Source organism: Perna viridis, chromosome 10, assembly GCF_037379345.1.
Source record: "Perna viridis isolate PV_CMFRI_1.1 ecotype Kerala chromosome 10, ASM3737934v1, whole genome shotgun sequence".
In the NCBI taxonomy this organism is placed as follows: Eukaryota; Metazoa; Mollusca; class Bivalvia; order Mytilida; family Mytilidae; genus Perna; species Perna viridis.
In genome coordinates this window covers 3,058,177-3,079,600 of record NC_142454.1, presented here as the reverse complement: position 1 = coordinate 3,079,600, position 21,424 = coordinate 3,058,177, and the positions used below count along the sequence as shown (strand labels likewise).

Below are 21,424 nucleotides of genomic sequence, written 5' to 3'. Positions count from 1 at the left end.
TTTTTCGAACGCCACTAAGTTATGAGTATTTGGCCAATCGGGAAACAGAATATTGATCAGGTGACTTGTGTTTCCATGGAAGAGCGCCTTTAAGGTCAAAGGGTAAAAAGCAATAATATAGTGACTACGTCGGAAAAACATAGTTCATCAAACTTGATTTCAAGATAATTGAGCCTGAATATTTGTAATTTTACCACCTTTTCTAGTTTTATCTGAAAAATTATTACATAATATTAATCATTTTTTGCCTATTGAAAATACATAATTTTGTATGAATTTGTAAGGTGACATTAATGAACCTCCTACACAGGTCCTGTCAAGATCATGGCATTTTTTTTTACATGTAATTAGTTTTAAAACATGACATTTTGTAGGAGTTGTGATTGATGAAGGGTTTTAGACAAGAAGCATTGAATCATGTTATTGAAATGATATTCAATATTTACTTTAAAATGAAGGAATTACTATGTTCAGTTTAGTGAAGGTGTTTCTGTTGTGTTGTCAAATAAAACTTCTGGATAAAAATGAATGCTGTGAATTGAATCTGTCTTGTTTTTCACACATTAGACTAGGAAGTGACAAGTTGTAAAAAAATTATAGGTTACAAAAAATGAAAGATGATGTTAAAGAATGACGAAAGTATCTATATGAGAATTCTGAAATTCTAAGGTGTTAATTTAGTAGTAAAGTGATTTTCCCCTGTCCATGAATGGTATATGTGCATTGATTTGTTTATCTGTCCCTCTCTATCAGCAACTTACATTGGGGTCCAGGATTTCAGACTTGGAGGGGGTAAAAGTAGAATGAAAGGCAGAGACGAGTAATGTAAGACAATTATTGGAGGTAGAATTTCAGAAAAAAATTCGTGCAAATTTTTTATATTTTTCCCTGTTTGTTTTTAGTGGTTGTTTTTTTTTATTCAGAGCATATACAAGGACCACAACCATGATTCTGTACCTGACTTTGTTGATTCACTCAAATTTTATCAAATTTGCTGAAATCTCTAGGGTAGTTGGATGCAGTTTGTACTTATTGTAATACATGTACCACTTTTTGTGAATGGAAAAGAATGTTTGAGTTATGGAACCTAGAATTTTTGTATGCATTAAACAATTTACCAGTAGCTGGTAACATATGAATTTATATGGAAAACATCTATAACTTTGTCTAGCGATAATGACTTTTCAATATAAGGTTTGCCAAGGTATGGTTTAGAGAGAAGTTCCCTGAGCCAATAGACTACAATATTATTTGTAAACCTTAATGATTGCTGGGGTCATTGCTGGGCTTGAGCCCACTTTGATTTAGATGTAAGGCCAACAAACCATCATTTGCCCTTGCCAGGTGTTGAAGTTAAATGTTAAACTGTAGTATCTCATCTAATGGTGCTGATAATTTTAGGTATTCTTAATTTACAAAAATAAACATTTTTATTTTAAACATCATTAAAAATGTATTTATACATTAAGAATTAGCTTTTAATTGTTAGAAATGATTGATTAGGTAAGACTCCATCAAATACTGCTAATTTGTTCATTTTTTATTACAGCCTATAGCAAACTCTCAATATCTCAGTTTAAACTGAGTTCATATGGTCAATTAGCTTCAGTAGTGAGTGATTACTAACATGATCCATGATTCATACCCCACACATCTGAACATGCATTTTCATTGATTATTTTCAGAGAATTATCAGAATTTTTGTCTGAGTTTTTGGAATTTGAAGATAGTGAAATTTTCTGTCTGGAGTAGTTTCTACTTAATAAAGGTAAGTGCAGTTAAGTCATGATATATTGGTGATTTGTAAATCATTGCTATTTATCTAAATACCATTCAGATTAACTTGAAGAAATGATTTCTAAGAAAAATTAGGGGGAGAGAGTCTTTTAGTGTTGTTAATTATAGTTTTTTTTGTGAATACAGAACCAAGGAAAATATAATAGTGTGAGTAATAGTCTGGATTCTCTATCATTTATATTTGTCTGCTATACACCTGTAAACTATTCGATTATGATCCAATAGCTATGCAGGTAGTGACAAACAGTTGATATTCAAATATATTAACTTACAGTCCCACACCATTATTTGATCCATAAATTTTCATAGTAATAGTTACTGATTACACAAGGAATTCAGCATTTTTACCATCAGTAGATGTAGCAGTACAAGTTAACAATACTTTTACCATCAGTAGATGTAGCAGTACTAGTTTACAATACTTTTACCATCAGTAGATGTAACAGTACTAGTTTACAATACTTTTACCATCAGTAGATGTAGCAGTACTAGTTTACAGTACTTTTACCATCAGTAGATGTAGCAGTACTAGTTTACAGTACTTTTACCATCAGTAGATGTAACAGTACTAGTTTACAGTACTTTTACCATCAGTAGATGTAGCAGTACAAGTTAACAATACTTTTACCATCAGTAGATGTAACAGTACTAGTTTACAGTACTTTTACCATCAGTAGATGTAGCAGTACTAGTTTACAATACTTTTACCATCAGTAGATGTAACAGTACTAGTTTACAATACTTTTACCATCAGTAGATGTAACAGTACAAGTGGATATGTTTTCTACATAATGCCAATTAAAATGTTTTTCTGAAAATCTAATATGTGTAATGTAGTTTTGTTAAAGTTCTAATAAAATATGAAATACCTACAGCAGACCAATTATTTTGTTGCTTTTGTTAAAAGTGCCCCTCCTGTTCGATTGTAGGGAAAAAAACTAATGGGAATGAAAAAAGCTGTAACAAGCTGTGAATCTTGTGAGTTTTGCATGATTTTGTTGGAGGAAACAGTCTGTACACAGTGACACTGAATTATCAATGTTATATACTGACTATATTTTCTATGATACGATGAGAAATTGGTGCTCATGGGTGCGTATATCTGTTGGTCATTTCAATGATCCCATTGAAAACTAATTCAGGTAGAGGAGCAACTTATGTCCCTTTCCTAAGTTATAATAAAAAGTGGAATTGTTTTAATGAAAAAACATATAAAAAGTAAATAAATATATTGATTCCCAAATTTGCATGTAGAACTGTGAAAGTACATAATGTACTATTGTTTGTGGGGTACCAATTTTTGTTGTTTTCTTGGTTAGGCCAAACCCCAAAATTGGGTTCCAAATGAAAAGGAGATTTCCTTTGATGAGTATACTGGAAACCTTAAAATCATGAATTCAAGAATTCATGAACTTGTGTTTCTTCCCTGATCCACGAAAATTGGTATCCTCGAATTAAAGTATTTTCACAGTAAATAAAAGAAAATTGAGTCAGGGTTTTGTGTTCTTTCAAGCTAAAGAAATGCCAATCTTATTCAATTAGACCTTTCAATTGAACCATTAAGTCACTTACATGCAGTGACTGAATGGAACAATTGATAGGTCTTATTTTTTAATTAGATTGAAGAAACTTTCAAGTTTAAAATGTTAGTGCATGAAGCAAACAAAAATACTCTTATTTTTCAGTAATTATAAGTCAAAATTTGAAATGTAGAAGTGATTACCGATATCTCTTAATAAATATCAGATCTTATGACTAAGACGATTAAGATATTGAGTTCCCTGATGTTTGGCTATTGAACAATTGAATAAATCCATTGAATGTTTGAATTTATTTGTAATCATTGTAACATTTGGGCTAATTTTGCATTGTATCTATTGTTTCTCTGCTTAATTTATGATTTTATGACATTGCATATCTTCAAGTTCCTTATTATTTGGCTTGTTTCATTTTCAGTTTCCAATGCCCATGAGAAATCTGATCAATAGCTGTAGCATGACACATTTTAATGTCATATTTATTATTTTACAGCACTTTAAAGTAGGATTTATTGGCTTATTATTGATGATTAGTCAGACTGATGAGGGATAACATGATTCACTGAGAATAATGTACGTGCTGTGGTGGCATTGTCTGGGTTTAGACAAGTATATTTCCAGTATTGAGTATTGAATTTAGCAGTGAAAAAATGAAAAAAAGTGGTCCTTTCATTTGTATTTCGAGTTTTATAATCGATTTGGTTAAAATTTCTTTCTGGATGGAACATAGAACCTATAAATGATAAAAAAAAGATGGAGTGGTGTTGGGGGTGGGGAGTGGGGGATGGGGGTGTTACTATTTAATCTGGTACTTGTTAATTATGTTGTGTAAGAATTACAGGTCTCATGATGAGTGAAAGTTGAATATCGCTCTAATATCTACTGCTTTATTTCAGCAAGTTTATTATGATGTTGTAATTGAATTTTAACTTGAATTGATATTTTGCGTTATTGGACTTTCATGAGTTACAAAACCATTTTCTTTAAAAATTCGTTGGAATATTTTGGCTGTTTGATATACGGCATCTTTCATGGTGGAAATTCTATTGATCATCTTTCTTTGAAGTTTCCAGTGGTGTTGGAAGAACAATGATAAAAATGTCACACGTTTGATTTAGACCAATCAGGTTATATAGAAAATATTACACACAACAACCAATTATAACAGTGAGTTTTTCATATCACTAGCTCATATCACATGGTTCATGGTGTGATATCGCAAATATCTAGACATCCAAGAAGAATCGACCAAGTTATAAAGAATTAATATTTCATTGCATTGTTTTGAAGGTAACATAAAAGTCTGTGTGTTTGCTATACTTTTCATTTTGTTTTTTTTTTGGAACAGGAAAACAGGACATCAGTTATTTAAAAAAATTCAGAGTCTCTATATGGTAAATTTTATATATATTTTAAAGTACTGTAACATGTGAATTTTTTACTTTTTGCTCGGTAATGCCTGGTGCTAGAACATTTCGTTGAAGTACAAGAGCAGGTAAGAAATTACATAAGACTGAAAAGAAAAGATGAAACAAAGAGGTGGAAATCTTTTAAAAAAAATGTTTTTGATCAATCTTTCTGAATGACAGTTGTATTTTATTTTTGGAAGACAATTTATATTTCTATTGGTGAAACACTAAAATCCTTCACTACAAAAATAAAAAAAGCCATAATCTGACTATATAGCTGACTGGTGTCACTGAATATGAATGACTTGGATGGAAGGCAAGAGTGGATTAAAAAATTTATAGACGGAGGGATCCTAGTTATTGTTTTCTCATTTTGGTGCAAATTTTACAAAAAATTAGTAAAATTTTCGAACAAAGAGGGGGTTGAACACCAGGAGGAGGACACAGGGTTGGATGGCCCATCCCCTCTTTTTTCATACCTTCTGAAAGATTATACTTGGTTTTAGTCATTTCAATCTTCTCACCAGACTTAGTATTAACCACTTCCTTTTTTATTGCGTATTATTTCACTGCGTTTTGATCTTTACTTTCCTGGATGTAAAAATGTTCACAAGGCTTATAAGCACTGCCAATTAAAAATCTGTTAATCTCTTTTTGATGTCGTTTACATGTACTTGCGTACATATTGCGTTCCATATAAAAAGTTGAGTCAAGCACTGATTGTGGTGATGGTGTGAAAGTTTTTAATCCTCTCTAGGTTATTGTAAAAAATTATAGAATGGTGATGTTATTTTGCACAATATCTTGTAACTTCAAAAACCTTTTAATTGTATACAGTCAAACCTGTTTTAAGTAGTCTTCCAAGGAAGAGCAAAATCCTAGTCACTGAAGACTGGTAGTCTTGATATACATAGTACATGTTAATTTGACAAAGAATGGTTTACTAAATTCATAGTCTTTGAAATCAGATGAACACTGTTATCATATAATTATACCATTACATTTTCTTTGATTTCAAAATCATTGAATTTGGTACATCAATTTTAATTTTATTGTTTTTTAGAGTTATTGCCCCTGGATAACACTGAGTGTCATTCATGTTTGAAGTCAACTTTAGAAAATTTAGAAATTTTTGTTATTACTGTAGTTTGTTTTTTTTGTGCAAACAAATTTATATTGTACTTTAAATGTACTGTCTTTTCTTAAAACTTAACCAAGCCTGAAATTATTTTCTTCAGATGTAGGGTGTACATGACTATTATAATGTAGTAAGACCTACCACAACACAAGTTTACACACATAAATTCACATCTAAACATTGCCAATTGTTCCTTTAATTTATTGGTATCACTGCAAAAAGGCTATAAATCTGATAAATAAATAAATATAATCACAAAATCCTATATGTAAATATAAGTAATATGATTCTTGATATATATTTAAAGTTGAAAAGTCAAATTCTAGGTCATTTATAGATCAAAAGCTTACTTGTTTACGATAAGCATCCTCATCATGTTTTTGATACATAAGCTACATCCTATTATACAAGATTACATCTGCCTTATTCATTTATCAGGATTGTATCTTGTTTTAAAATTTCACTTGCATTGAGTAAATGCATATGAATGCAAATACACCCCTATGTTTACTGACATTGTAACTTAAAAAAAACTTTGTGAAGTTTTATGACTATGTAATTTTCCCATGGTGTCTAAATTTGGACATTGCCATTCTAAATAAAACTATAGCTATCATTGATGAGGAAAACAAAGATTTATATAAATTCAGGATAATCTGGTCTTTTACTACATGTAAGTGTATGGGTGTTCAGGTTGAGGCCATCATACAACAACTAAACATGTTAACTTTGTTTATTTTGTCACGGGGCTTTGTACAAGTGCAGGATTTCCTTTTTGAAGGCCTCTAAGTACTTGTATGTATCTCTGTCATATGGATATTGTACTGGAGGATGGTGTTGTAAAATTGTACCTCGATTTTTTATTTGTCATCGAAAATGGATAAAATGGATACTTTGATGCGATCTTTTTATTACGAGCTGAAGCAGGTTAGTTTTGTGTCTTATATTATCATGGCAATATGTGTGTTCTGTCATAATAAAAATACTAATGCATGTACTTGAGACTTTATGAAGTGACTCACTTTGCTGAGTTGAATGTTTGCAACACAGATTTATATTATTATTTTCTATACTCATATTGCAGAAAAACTAAAAAAGCAGGATTAAACCCATGTGTTGTTTTAAGCAAATGGAGTAATGTATACCAGAAACTAAGGGGTACCAATATATTTAAATCTTTGTAAAAGGAAGTATCTGTAGACACCTTAAGTGTATTAAGAGTAAATTCACTGTATATCTAACACGTATATCATATTAATATATATGAGGGTCTGTATTGTTCTGGGCCCTTTAGTGCCTAGTTAGGGTTGTGGTGGCTTCTTTTTGTAAAATACTAAGACCATAGCTAGCTCTGCTTAATTTAAAGTACTGTTGAATTTAAATGTATAACTGGAGAGTACTCTACTTAATTACACGTAGGTCACCTCATTCATTGAGTATTGGTGCTTATATAAAAACGATGGTTGAAATTGTAACCTCTGTGATGCTTTGCACAAAAAAGTAGACATATGTATAGGTCTGGATGGTTCATTTTATTTCTTGGGTGACTGGTACATTCTAAATATTGTACGTTATGATATCCACTTGGCTGTACTCTTTCAAACAATGTTTTGACATATGGTATATTTGACCTAATGTTTTCATTTGAAATTGCTGATACTTTCTGTATGATATCAGTAGTCTGAGATAGGAGATATTAAGTAGTTAGAAGAATGGAAAACTATGAAGTTTTCTATTGATTGAAATGAATGCTGTTAGGTCTGAGCTGTCTTAAGACTGGGTGTTCTCCTGTTAGTCTGCTTTGATATAAACATTGATATTAGTATGATCATGAAAGAATAAGGAATACTGATATATTACATCCATTGCTTATGGACAGGTCCAAGTTTTCAATGTGGGAAGGGATGGAGTCAGGGTTGAAAAAAAATGGCCAAGTTGGGTGAAGTGTGAAAACTTTTTGGGGTATTTTGTTATCAAACTTCTGTAGGGTGGGGTGAGGGCATTCTGTGTCTCGCCATATGTTGTCATACATATTCTTCAATACCATTGATTATTGCATGTACTTTAGTGATCTCCTCAGGGTTACGTTTTCTTTGATTATGTGAACCTATTCCATCAGGACAACGCCATATTAAATTGATAAAGATTCTATGTATTGAATGTTAGAACAGAAAATAAATAAATTGCATTTGAATTTTTATGATTGGATAAAATCTTGCTTCAATAATCACATCCCTAGTGTCATTTTAACAGTAATGAAAACACTGCAATAGATTCCATAATTTAAGCAATTTAAAAAAGCAGTATAATGATAAACAGTTGTCTTGTCTTGTCCCAATGCTTTGGTGTTTAAAAGTCATAAATCCCTGAAAAAAAATGCATCAAAACCATGAAAAAATTAAATAAAAAAAAAAATTATTGGACAAACAAAACTAAATATAAAATAAAGAATTTACATTATATATATACATTATATATATACATTATATATATGTACATATTCACTGTTTAAATAGGTATCTAATTGTCTCAAGTAAGTTAACAGATTAGGTAAGAATTATTCATATAATTTGACTGAGAGGCAATTGGAAGCATTATATAGCAGGAAATGGTTATTTATTATTGGGTTAAATCTTATTTTATATGCATGTATGAATGACATCATGACTTTTTTTATTGGTGAAATGAACTTACGTGTTATCCCAATGTGGTCAACAAACAATGCTTTTATACATTTAGTTATCTGTATATTTCCATAAAAGGCAAAAATCAATCTTCTGAAAATATTGAGTTATCTCCCTTTGTAGTTATTCATTGAGATCCAGGTGTGTCACAGGTGGAAAACCAATTTGTAACAACCTTAATTTAGAGACAACCAGACCAATAAAACATGCTCAATACACGTTTATGCGGTAAAAACTAGAACTTTGATTCATTTTTGCAGTTTGGTCAATGGTCTGACCACAAAGAGGTAGCTGGAATTTAGTAATCCTTTGAGAAGATTTAGCAATACATGTACTAGATTACTAAGAATTGCCTATGATAAATCAAACATCAAACAACAGTGTCAAGTTGTATTTAGGTATTTTATTTTGATAGCAGCATCAAATCTGAATTTATATTGGATATGATTCATAACTATCAAAAAAAAAAGATATGCTAAATGTTTTATTGAATTCTAACAAAATGTCATTCAGCAATGTCTTCTATCCTTAGTACTGTACATAATTATCATTACTTTTAAATACACATCTACTTTGTGGTACTTTATAGAGGATTTTGAGGAAGTGCACAACTTTTTATCCATCAGGCGATAAGTATATTTCTGCCTGAGGTTGTCCGTCTTCTTTGATTTTTTGTGAAACCTGTCTTAACCAAACCCTGTATAAACTGATCAGAACATAACATCTTCCTAAAGTGAACATAACATTCTGTTCTAAAGGGGTTCAGTTTAGACAGGTTTTACAGTACTATTTGATTGTTAAGGAAACATACTCTCCCAGCCAGGAGTCTCCACTCTTTATGGTTAAATTTATAATAGATATATGCTGAAAATTGGAAGTTCTCAACCTAGAGTAAAGGCATCACTATATATAGGATTTCAACTAGTAGTATAGAAACCTGGTTTCCCTTCAAACCACCTGGGTGGTGCAATTCTAATATCATTAATATGATTTGCCATTTTTCTAAGAATTTTTATTATTTATTTTTTATGACAAAGATTGAAAAAAATTATTTCTAGGTAATCTGAATCATGAAGAATTGAATTGTATCACTTAAGTCAATATATTTTTTACAATTCCACATTATATTTACATCACTTAGATCATGTCATTATTTGTATATTACATATTCGGTGTGCCATTGTCCATTTGCAGAGGTGGGCTTAGGCAAAGGTAAAGTGGGTGTGTGCCCTCCATATTATTGGCACATCATAGGTTGAAAAAGTGAAAAAATGGAAAAATAAGGCACAAATTGAATTTAGGAATAGCCATAAAGGGAGAAAAAACCCTATATTTATAGAATTACTCTCAAATGTTTTGGTAAATGTCTGCAAACTTTCATGACCCAGACTTTAAATCCTTGAGATTATCCTTGATTTGTCTCAACTATGATTTGAATGATTTTTATAATATTAGAGTAGAATATTTTCTAGTAAAAAGGATGCTTCTATGAATTCATTTATCCCTTATTATGTTCTCATGTAGTAGAAGATAAATTAATATGAGTTTAGGCTTTACCTATCAGTGACATAGTAAGTTCTCAAATTACATTTAACTTATGTGATAATGCACCATTATGATTTAATATCACTGATGTCTTGACCAAAGGGAATATGTAAGGCTTTCCATAACATAGGATTTGTTAAAAGGTCAAACAATCACATCCTTAGTGCATACCTCACTTACAAAATATGTCACTTCCTACAAAAAGATTTTTGAGCCATTCATGTTTTGACACTCCAGCCCTTTGACCATGGTCTGCATATGTGGATAAAAAAGTTAATAGTACCGGTATGTTGAGATTAAAAAGCTGAAAAAGTAAAAGTACTAAGCAAAAATACAGTACTTTTTTTCCTGCTTCTTTGTTCTGTAGAGGTTTATTTGTCTAACATGCCCTGAACAAATTTGTATTTTAAATTAAGGCAACAGTTTATTTGGATGTAATATCTTTTTCTTTAGGAGTAAAAAACTTTTTAGGTCTTTATAATGATTCTTGAGTTGCTATGAGGGTAACAAATGTTTTGGATTGTTTTATTCTATTACACCACTATGCTGTATACTGCCTTTGAATATAAAACAAGTACTATCTTTAAAAATTCAGATAGCCAATGCAGTAAAATTTGTTCCTTTTACTTATAATGTTCTACATTACATTCTGGAAATAACACATGGCACGCAATTTTAATTTTCGATACAGTTTTTTCAAACACCACTAAATTATCATTATTTGGCTAATCGGGAAACAGAATTGTGATCAAGTGACTTGTGTTTCCATGGAAGAGCGTCTGTAAGGTCAAAGGTTAAAAAGCGAAACTATACCCACTGTGTAGGAAAAATTCATTAGAAATAAATTTGTAGCATCCAACATAACTTTACCTGGAGTCACCATTGTGATGTATTTCCAACATAACTTTACCTGTAGTCACCATTGTGCTGTATATCCAACATAACTTTACAGTGTTCTAGCTAGGATTTGAAAATAGAGGGGCACAGGGAAGAGGGCACTTTAATGCGTAGCATGTTTTTTTTTTCAACAAAAAAAGGGACATTGATTTTGTATGTTTGTGTTAAGTCAGTAATTTGTATTCTTATTGCTTACCTGCCAACTTCTGAAAAGGAAGGTCACATCATAATTTGGCAACTGAGTAAATTTGACAACATGATTAATATATGCCTGACACCCTTATTGTATTGAAAGACCTTTCTCAGATGACCAAGTGCTTTTAGAAAATAGATACATCTTATATAACACATATTAGTAGAGGTGAATAAGTTGGGAATGTATTACTGAGGCCTTAAGTTCCCCTATGAAAGAGTTAGAATTCAGTTTCAATATTATCTGGATGATGTGTGAACAATATATGTCTATGTTCTGGCAGTGAGGCAACATATTTACTTGAACTGGTGATAAGTGCAACAGATTCTTTACATTTACCACATACTACAAGGTAATATGTTGCATGAAATGTTACAAATATTCAATATTGCTCCAATTAAATATCAAAACCATACGTAAGTAGAAGGAACATTATTTCATATAACTATTACAATTACAACTTATAGAAAATGTCCTTTACTGTTGAAGAAAATTTTAAAAATATTGAAATTATAAGGGAGGTAACTGAAATTTTGAATCAACAAACATGTGCAACATGTAATTGTGTATACCGGTAGTTCTACATAATTTAGACCTGTTAACTTGAAAATAATTGTAAAATTAATTGTGCAGTAGAAATTAATTATTAAACAATGATTGGCTGTCCAAAAAATTGTTATAGGTCCAATCGGGATTCATTTTCTACTTGTCAATCATTAATTATCGGATAACCCTGGTCAGCTGATTCATCACCAATAGTTACCTGAGGTTTACCTGAGGGTTAATTATGACAGGATGTTGTTAACGAAGTTGACACTTCTTAATTGGCTTGGAGTAATTTATTAAGAAGAGTGGAAATCTTAATGGGTCATACAGATAATTGTAAATGAGCACTTAGGAGGTACTCAATAGGGGCAGAGGGGTGCGGGTGGGTTAGGGGCGGGGTGTTGCGCCCCTTCATTTTGCCCTAGCTAGGACACTGCTTTACCTGGAGTCATCATTGTGCTGTATCTTCAACATAACTTTACCTGGAATCACCATTGTGCTGTATATCAAACATAACTTTACCTGGAATCACCATTGCGTTGTATGTCGAACATAACTTTACCTGTAATTACCATTGTATTGTACGTCCAACAAAACTTTACCTGGAATCACCATTGTGCTGTATGTCGAACATAACTTTACCTGTAATTACCATTGTATTGTACATCCAACAAAACTTTACCTGGAATCACCATTGTGTTGTATAATATTTCTCTAGGTGCATTCAACCATTGGTTTGCATTAAAGACATAATGAATATCAAATCCTATGTTTTATTGATAAGAAAAAAAACCAACAACAAAACCAACAACAAAAACAACAAATCTGTACATAGTTTTAGGAATTCTATGATAAACTTTGACTTAGTCATACAGTGTACTTATTTTCCTTATTTACTTGCAAGTAATAAGGTAGATGATTATTGAATTGATTCTTACAATAGACTAATCTAATTGACAGAGAGAATAGTGTACTTAGATTTCAAGAATCTGGCAAATTTCTTGGAATTTAAGAATGTCATCCAGCTTTGCTTTTCACAATCTTTTTTTTTGAATAAGGATGTTAATATTATATAACCAAACTAAAATACAAAAATGTAGTCAAAAAATTCCTAAACAAAGTATGTCAAGAGTTATATTATGGTAACAGAAATATTTGACAGATGCCCTGTCTAATACTTTGTGTTTACAATACAAGTACCTATGTCCTACAAGATAAGCACAATAATATGATAAAAAAGGTATGTTTTTCATGATAAGCAAATTTAATCTCCTCTATGATTCAGTTTTAAGATCGGTTTTCACTGTATTGTTATAAAGTTGTCCTAATTTAGGGACATTATTTTCAACCATTTTCACAAATTATTTACTTGTACATGCAAAAAAATTTGTTAAGATAAATAGTTAGTATTCTGTTTTTTTTGTGTATTGCCATTTTGAAGGTCTCAATTATCATAAATATTTTCAAAGCAATATCAAAGCATCAAAAGGAGGATAATTTAAATAGGTCAAGATATATCACTTATATGGTAATCAGAATAGAATTTCATTAAATATTCTAAGAGAGAAGATACCAGAACCCCCTGACTGGAATTTGCTTAGATTTGTTAAAAATCAAAATGCTTCATCTACATATGTTATTTCATAAAGCATGACTGCCATGGTGGTGTCATGGTAGCATGTCAGCCTTGAGTTTGGGAGGTCATAGGTTGGATCCCAGGCCAAATTGCACTAAACACTCGAAACATGTCCTTCCAACAAGCACATATATATTGATTGTGATGGCTCAGAGTCAGAATGTAATGACATGTCTACCTGCAAGCTGTTGCTTTATTTGAATCTTGCTCACTGTGTCAGACTAGTACAAAGCAGTTTTTTTAAATTGATCAAATATTCTGGACTTGAAATACTTGAAATATTTGCTGCAGGACATAAAACCACAATCAATCAATCAATCAATAAAAAAGTGTACATGTAATATTTAAACTGCAAAATGCAATCAAAAGATTTTGTACTGTATTGTATATCTGCTTTTTATTTTGGTCCTTCAGAAAATTTTACGTTGTTATAACGTCTTCCGACTGAGGTATACATGTACTGAATGGATGAAGTTGTTTTTGCATTAATTTAAACAAGGCGGGACTAAGAAGTTTTTGTTCTGCCTTTTTGCTGAGAAAGGTATTTTTGATTTGGATAAAGATGACTAGGTAGCTATATGTCTGCAGTCACAAGAAACCTTTTGTTTGTTTTGACATCAAAAAGTGTTCTCCCATAGTACAATTATAACCAATTTTACACTTGCAGGGTTTTCAAGTTAATTTTGCTGATTTAAAATGAAAGACTGTCATGGAAATTGGCAGTGGTGAATAGATTATAGTCGTTCATCATTAACTTGGGTCTGTATTGTCTGTCCATGGGATGACCAGGAATTTCTTAAATATTACTTTTTTATGTAAACCACTACTGAATAATATGTCATAGTATGTAACTTGTTTTCCTGCATGTTGTACATTTTCTTACTCTCCAACTAATAGACTGAGAACTCTTACTGTCTGAACAAGAAATAGGGTACTTTTACAAATCAAATAGATAGAAAATAACCAAAAAAACATAATATGAATTAAAGATTTACAAGCAAATTTTCTTCAAATTAATGTCTTTATAGAAATCATTGATCTCCTATTTTATAGACCCAATGATTAGATTATTTTGACTGTGTGAAAATTTCACTTGTTACAATAGAAGAGACTTATTTGGAGTTCAAACATGTAACTGACAATGATAGGTTTGAAGGATACACATTTAAATCACCTGTTATGATGGTAATTTGGGGTAGTAAGGAGGGAAATAATGTTCAATGATGCATGGGCTGCTTATCCATTGAAACAACTTGGATGACATTGATTTTCATGCCTTGATGAGAAGTGCTTTAAAAGATGATCAGCCCAGACTTCCTTACAAAAAAGATGTAAAATCAGCACTTTGATCAGTGAGGAGCCTCCAAGTTTCATTTACAATATGAATTACAATAATACTCCACATAAATGTTAGGCAGAGGTTAGCATATAAAAAATGTCTCTGAAAACAATATTAAGCATGATAAAAAAAAATAAAAAACACGTAAAAATTTTTTTCTCATAAAAGATATTTTTTGATTAGTTATAGTGATAATAACTACGATAAAATCATCTCAAACTTACGATAAAATCATCTCAAACTTATGATAGAAATATCTCAAACTTTTTTAAAAGGAAGAATTCAAATAAAGTTTGCCTTTTAGTTTTTTGAAAACTAAATTATCAAAAACATTTCAATTTGTAAACAATTAATCTGTTGTTGCTTAGATTTGATATGAAAAAAATAAATAAAATTGAATTTAAATATACATATGAAAATATTGTACATTGGTATTTTCTTGATTCTTTTTTAGTGCAGTATTTATAGTGTTGCATGACTTCTGTTAAGGCCAAAGGTAGCTAAAAGTAGGTTTTATTTCATATTGGAGAATTTCCTTTAATCAACATTTTTGTGTTAGTCTACATGAAGTAAGTTTTAGGCCTTGTAAGTCCTTGCATAGTTCAATATTCAAGTAGAGTACTTTATCCCAGAATTGTTTAATCTCAACTTTCAAAAAAGCAGAACACATAGATCATTATTTTCCTTCATTCAGACAAAAGATAAAAGAAAATTATATTTGCACAACTGTTTTATTTTGAAATTCTAGCTTACTGTACTTGTCAGAAGATGTGTAGGGCATACTGATAACATAAAATTTCCAATTAGTATTGACTGAGAATCTAAAGAAATTCTCCATAATTTTCTAAATGTATTACATTACATGGTATATTTCAAAGTGTGCAATGCACATCTGTGGATGTTATATTTTAACCCTTAGCTATAGAAGATGTTGCTGCAACATATGTATAAACCTAATATATCATTGTGCCTCCCTACATCAAACTATCAATGCATGTTATGAAACTGTATCTGGTGCCTTAACTACCAGTGGGATGGATAGAATGGAACTTCAGTATAACTGAACATGCCTACATGTCACTGAGGCATGTAATTTATATATGTTATCTTCATGTATCTGCATGCTGTATATTAATAGGTTGATTAAAAATTGAAATTTTATTAGGGATAGCTCGAGGATGGAATTACTTTGAAATCTCAACCTGAAATTATTTTGGAATCTGAAAAGCATCTTGACTACTGGTAGGTCAAAATATGGCTGAAAATTGGCATATTCTGTAAAATTGAGAGTTCAATTTTATGCGGTTGTAATTCAGTTTTGAATAAATGTCTTTGTCCCTTAAACTATCCTTTACTGTGACTGTACATAAATATTGTTTTGTTAGAAAAAATGAACAGCATTATGTTGGTAGCATCATGGAGGTTAACTCAATAGTTTCTGTAAATTATTTATATTATATAGAGTAATAATAGTGGTACATGCAAGATATGTTTTATTATGTTGATATTGGTCTATCTTCATGGCTATGAGTTAAAGTTGGTAAATATAAAGAGTTTACGCACTGAGTTAAGAAAGGCACTATATCACTGAGATAAAATAGAGTATTATGATCCCTTAATAATCAGAGAAATAAATAATAAATTTTTATTGATATTTGTTAAGATGAATGGGCGTAGCCCCTTCATTATAAACTGAAGAAATTTACCTTACATAAGTTTATGAAGTTTGACCGAGACGTAAAAATGAGTCGTCATTTTATCATATGAGAAGTGAAAACTGAACCCCTGTACTAAGTCATGCATGACATTCATAATAATCGGGACATTTTTTAGTGATTTTGACAGATTGTCTATGTTTACCTGTAAATGTAAGGACTGGGTATAGTTTTATAACATCATCTATATATGTTACATGATATATGAAGTCTTACCTGTGTGCACAAAACTTAAAACAGGATAATTTTCAATTTAAAATTGTTGAACATCTTGACTGATTTGTTACAATTGTAAACAAGGTTATTTTCCCAGGATATTTCTAGCTGACTTGCTGCATTTTAAAATTTTGGAATAAGAGTTTTTGAAGTGGATTGTATAGGAGTATCATATCTAGAGTCAACGTGAGTATCATATTCAGATGACATTTCAAATTTAGGTTTATTGCTCATATACTGAATTTCATAAATCTTGTCTAGTGTGTTTGCATTTGGGGGGATATTATAAAGGTTAGACCTAATGGTTAACTTGTCCCTTTTAATGTATTTTAGAAACTTGCATTTTTCAATCACAGACAAGGAGCTTGTGTTTACCTCTTTATTGTGAGTCATCATTGTAAACCACTTTGACCCAAGCTACATGTATACATGTACATGTATTTTGATGTGTTAATATGTCCATATCAATAAACAGTGAACACTATCCAATATAATTTTATGGTATATATATATATAAGGGACATGGCTTGACTGAAGTATGACCATCTTGATCAATATGTCAGTTTACACTGTGACATTCTATAATATAAGGATCTTTACTGTATATTTGCCACCATTATGCAAACATCTTTTCTTTACAACCAGCCTTCACCATCTATGTCTTTACAACCAGCCTTCACCATCTTTTCTTTACAACCAGCCTTCACCATCTATGTCTTTACAACCAGCCTTCACCGTCTATGTCTTTACAACCAGCCTTCACCATCTATGTCTTTACAACCAGCCTTCACCATCTATGTCTTTACAACCAGCCTTCACCATCTTTTCTTTACAACCAGCCTTTACCATCTATGTCTTTACAACCAGCCTTCACCATCTATGTCTTTACAACCAGCCTTCACCATCTTGTAGATCCTAAAGCTTGTCCAGTTGGAGGTCTGGGGACAGAGTTGCATCCAGAAAATTATATCAAATTTTCCTATCCTGATATATAACAGAGGCTCCAGGTTATCATTTGCTATTTTATGCCCTGATTTGGCACAAAATTAACAACTATTCCAACAATAAGAGGAATGAACGCCCCATACCAACCTCTGGATCAATCACTGGAGGGGTAGAACCATTCCCTAATTGTAAACAACAATTTAAGATACTGGATTTGAATGTTTTATTATAGGTGTATTGTATGTATCTTTGTCAGACTTGATAAATGTGGCTTCAGATTTCAAATCTTTGGCTGCCTGTAAACAATCTATGTAATTTTTCATAATTCTATATCCTGATATGCAACCCTGTGCACTGAAGTTGAAAAACCACACTCTATACCTCCTCTTATTGTTAAATTGACAAAAAGACTTTAATTGCAATATTTTCCACAACTTTGACCATTTTTTTTCCTCTTCCTAGGCCTTGAATAAATACACTGATCTGATTAACCGTTCCACCAAGCATTTCACAACTTCTTTTGGGATATTGTGTCATAATTTTCCTTCCAAATTATATGACATAAAACATATCAATGTGTCATAATATATATATGCCTGGTGGGATTTGCCAGTTTGTACTCTTATCTATGTATGGTTGAATTGATTAGTGATTGTAGCTATTATATCAGTGGCAGATCCACGGGGAGGGTTTTACACCCCCCCTTTTGTTGGACAATTTTGCTAATTGTGTGCAAAATTGGACAGTTTTGTTATTCATGTGCAAATTTGACAATATGAGCGAATTAACCTGGTACAAACCCTTTTTTGATAATCTGGATTGGAAACATTGCCCCCTTTATTAATTTCTACACTTTGTGCTAAATTTGGTTACTCAGATAGGCACTAAAAAGCAACAAAAATAAAGGATAGTCCTTAAATTAATTTGATAAATAGTAACTTTCATGATTTAATGCTCACAATGTTAAACAAATTAGTTAACTAAAAAAATATCCCTACCTACATTGTACATGTATATTTTTACAAAGGTGTAACATGAAACACACATATTATTTTTTTCGGCCTTATTGCAATTATGTTTTGGACAATAGGTGCATTAAACTATTACACATATTACATAATTTCAAATAATGACATCAACAGGAACTAAAATGCTTTATGACTTGAAGCATGCTACTGAGAGTTATATGTATTTTGAGTGGGGCTTTCTATGGTGCCATTAAGATTCTATCAAAACGATGAACAAAGTAACATACAAGGATATACATCTAAGTATTGTATAGTTGAACTTTTTATTTTGGCACAATGTACTGTTTTACGTGACAGGATTACCCTTTCTTTATTACATAACATTGGAGTCATGTAGGAAAATCCACTATGATTCAAGTCAGATTTATCAAAAATTATTTTTCTCACCCTCCAGAAAACCTGCTTCATATTTTTCTTATGACTGCATTGAAGCATCATTAGGGCATGCATTATTTATGTACTTTTCTCACACTTTCCTAAATTAGTTACTTAAAAGTCCCAAATTTATTGATTTTTCGTTATCTCTGTTTAAATGCGGGTTTTTCTCTGTTTACTCATGTGACACATAATAAATGCAAGAATTGCGCGACTTTTATTTTTCTCTTTTTAAAGCCTTTTAGAGTTTCAAGGTCAGTAGATTAGACTGGCTTGTTGTCTTATTTATACACTTGATCATACCTTACTGTACAGTCATTGTACAAATGTTTAGATCCCTTAGAACGAATGCTTATTATGATTTGATTGTTTGCTAGGGGATGGCAATTTAAATATTTACTCAAAAGCTCATCCTTTAAATTCTATAGTTTAAGCGGCTATAATTGATAAATTACAGAATAGTTTTACTACATTTGTGATTAGGAGTGTAAAATTAGGAATTGCATGTGGATCACAATAATTATGGATATTAATTAACAATCTTGCATACCAGAGGTAATGTATATACTTTAATAATGTCCTGAAAGAATTTTATGGAATTTCCCAAAGAAATAAATACATGATAATCGTTGTGGGCAGGAATCATTAATGCATTTAAATTGTAAAAAACAAAGTAGATTAAGTGATATTATTCTAAGAACAAGGAAGAAGAAACTCTATTGTTGTTACTTAGAACAATATGTCTAGCTTTGAAGTGTATAGATGATCATTGCAGATTTTTGATAGTTCTCTAATTGTTGATACAGTCTGAGTATAAGTTTTGTTTCTCGTGACATTTTCCAGCCATATTGCATTCCTTTGTCTCAGTTTTACATGTACTAGCAATTAGTTTTCCTTCAAACAAGATTTCTAGGGGCTGATTCAGACACTTTGCAAAGGAGGGTGCCAGCCGGGGTTCCTCAGAAAAAGGGGGTGCTAAGATGTTATTTACCATTTATTGTCAAGTTTAAACACAAAAATAACCCCCTGCACCCCAGGATCCACCACTATATTCATCCACAGAAAAGAGATCATTTCCATACTGCATTGACTTATATACCTATGGCAATGGTTATTGAGCATGACCTGGGTTTTTAAAGCTTGAAAACATTTTTGCAGATGATTTCAAAATCAAAATACTGTTGATGTTTCTTGCCAGTTGTTTTTACAAAAAAGATTTTATGAAATTAAGTAGCTGCCCAGCTAAGAATCATACAAAAATGTTAATGGTACATTTTTGAAAAAGTTACATACATGTATTTCAATTTTTGATAGATATAAAGTCTTCTTTTGAAAAATATTTGTAGTGAAAGTTTTTATGGAATGTGTTGACAATAACTTAATTATCTCCCTTGAAAAGAAAAACTGATATTACAATCCATTGCTTCCCCAACTAGAAAAATTATATCATAGGACTCTTTTGGCAAATTCCAATACTTGATACACTGAGGCATTATTAACAATATGAAAACTTAGTTGCATTTAAAATCTAAACCTTAGGCGTGATCAAATAACAAAAGAAGAGGATAAATGGACTGCTTATTATATACTCCCTAGATCTTTTGACAGAGAATAAAATCTGGACTAAACGGGGTTTATATTTGTAATCTCTGTATTACAGTGCATGTTAATTGAATGTACATTTGTGACTGTGACAGGGGCCAAATTGCAAATAAAATTATTATTATTATTATTATTCTACATACTGAGAGACTATGTACAGATTGTGGAGTTATTGAAGATGAATCTCATTTTATACCAAAATGTAAAGTCAACCAACATTTGAGAGAATCATTTTTCAAATGCATAGAAATAGATGATGTAAATTTCAAAAAAGTTTGTATGAACCAAAATTAGTGTATTTATTAGATCAAATTTGTTTAAGGCTTGTTAAGAGTTATTGGTTTCTGTTATTATATCCAAGGACATCAGTATTAACATGCCATGTTTAATATCCTTTTCTTTGGTGTTGTGTTCAGCTTTGTCACAGACATAATTATCATGTTTAATGACAATAAAGTTATTTGATTTGATTAATAATAAAAAATATCTCTGGGAAAGATGACAAATGGATTGACACATGTATCTTTGCCAACCACGTTGGCCTGGACTTGAGGACTTTAATAGGCCATTTATTGACCTTGCTAAAGAAATATTTTAATATTGGCAAATTAGAATAATTATCTATACATAGACAACATTATTGTGTATTTATTACCTAATTATGGTGAATTATGCTTTATGCATATCATTCAGTTATGAAAACATGCAAAATATTTGCCTCATATATCTAGGTATACCTTGATGTTTATGATCAAAATGTAAATTAGGCTCTCAAATGTGTCGGTTTTAGTTATAAATTTGGCCTGTTTAAGTTCTTATGA

General features: G+C 31.1%; 1 protein-coding gene across 8 annotated transcripts in view; it reads left to right on the top strand.

Annotated features, from left to right (window-relative positions):
- Positions 1-1,646: 1,646 nt before the first annotated feature.
- Positions 1,647-21,424, top strand: part of LOC148604154 (uncharacterized) — an 87,795-nt gene continuing 68,017 nt past the window's right edge. For 2 of the 8 annotated variants that reach the window (XM_088547892.1, XM_088547890.1), the window contains exon 1: positions 6,650-6,809. In XM_088547892.1, the coding sequence (XP_088404018.1) occupies positions 6,759-6,809 (51 nt within the window). In that variant the 5' untranslated portion in view covers positions 6,650-6,758. Of the gene's footprint in view, positions 1,769-6,649; positions 6,810-15,869; positions 15,965-16,570; positions 16,840-19,309; positions 19,557-21,424 lie in introns of those variants that run through there. The other 6 variants (XM_088547900.1, XM_088547895.1, XM_088547896.1 and 3 more) reach the window with 6 other exon arrangements.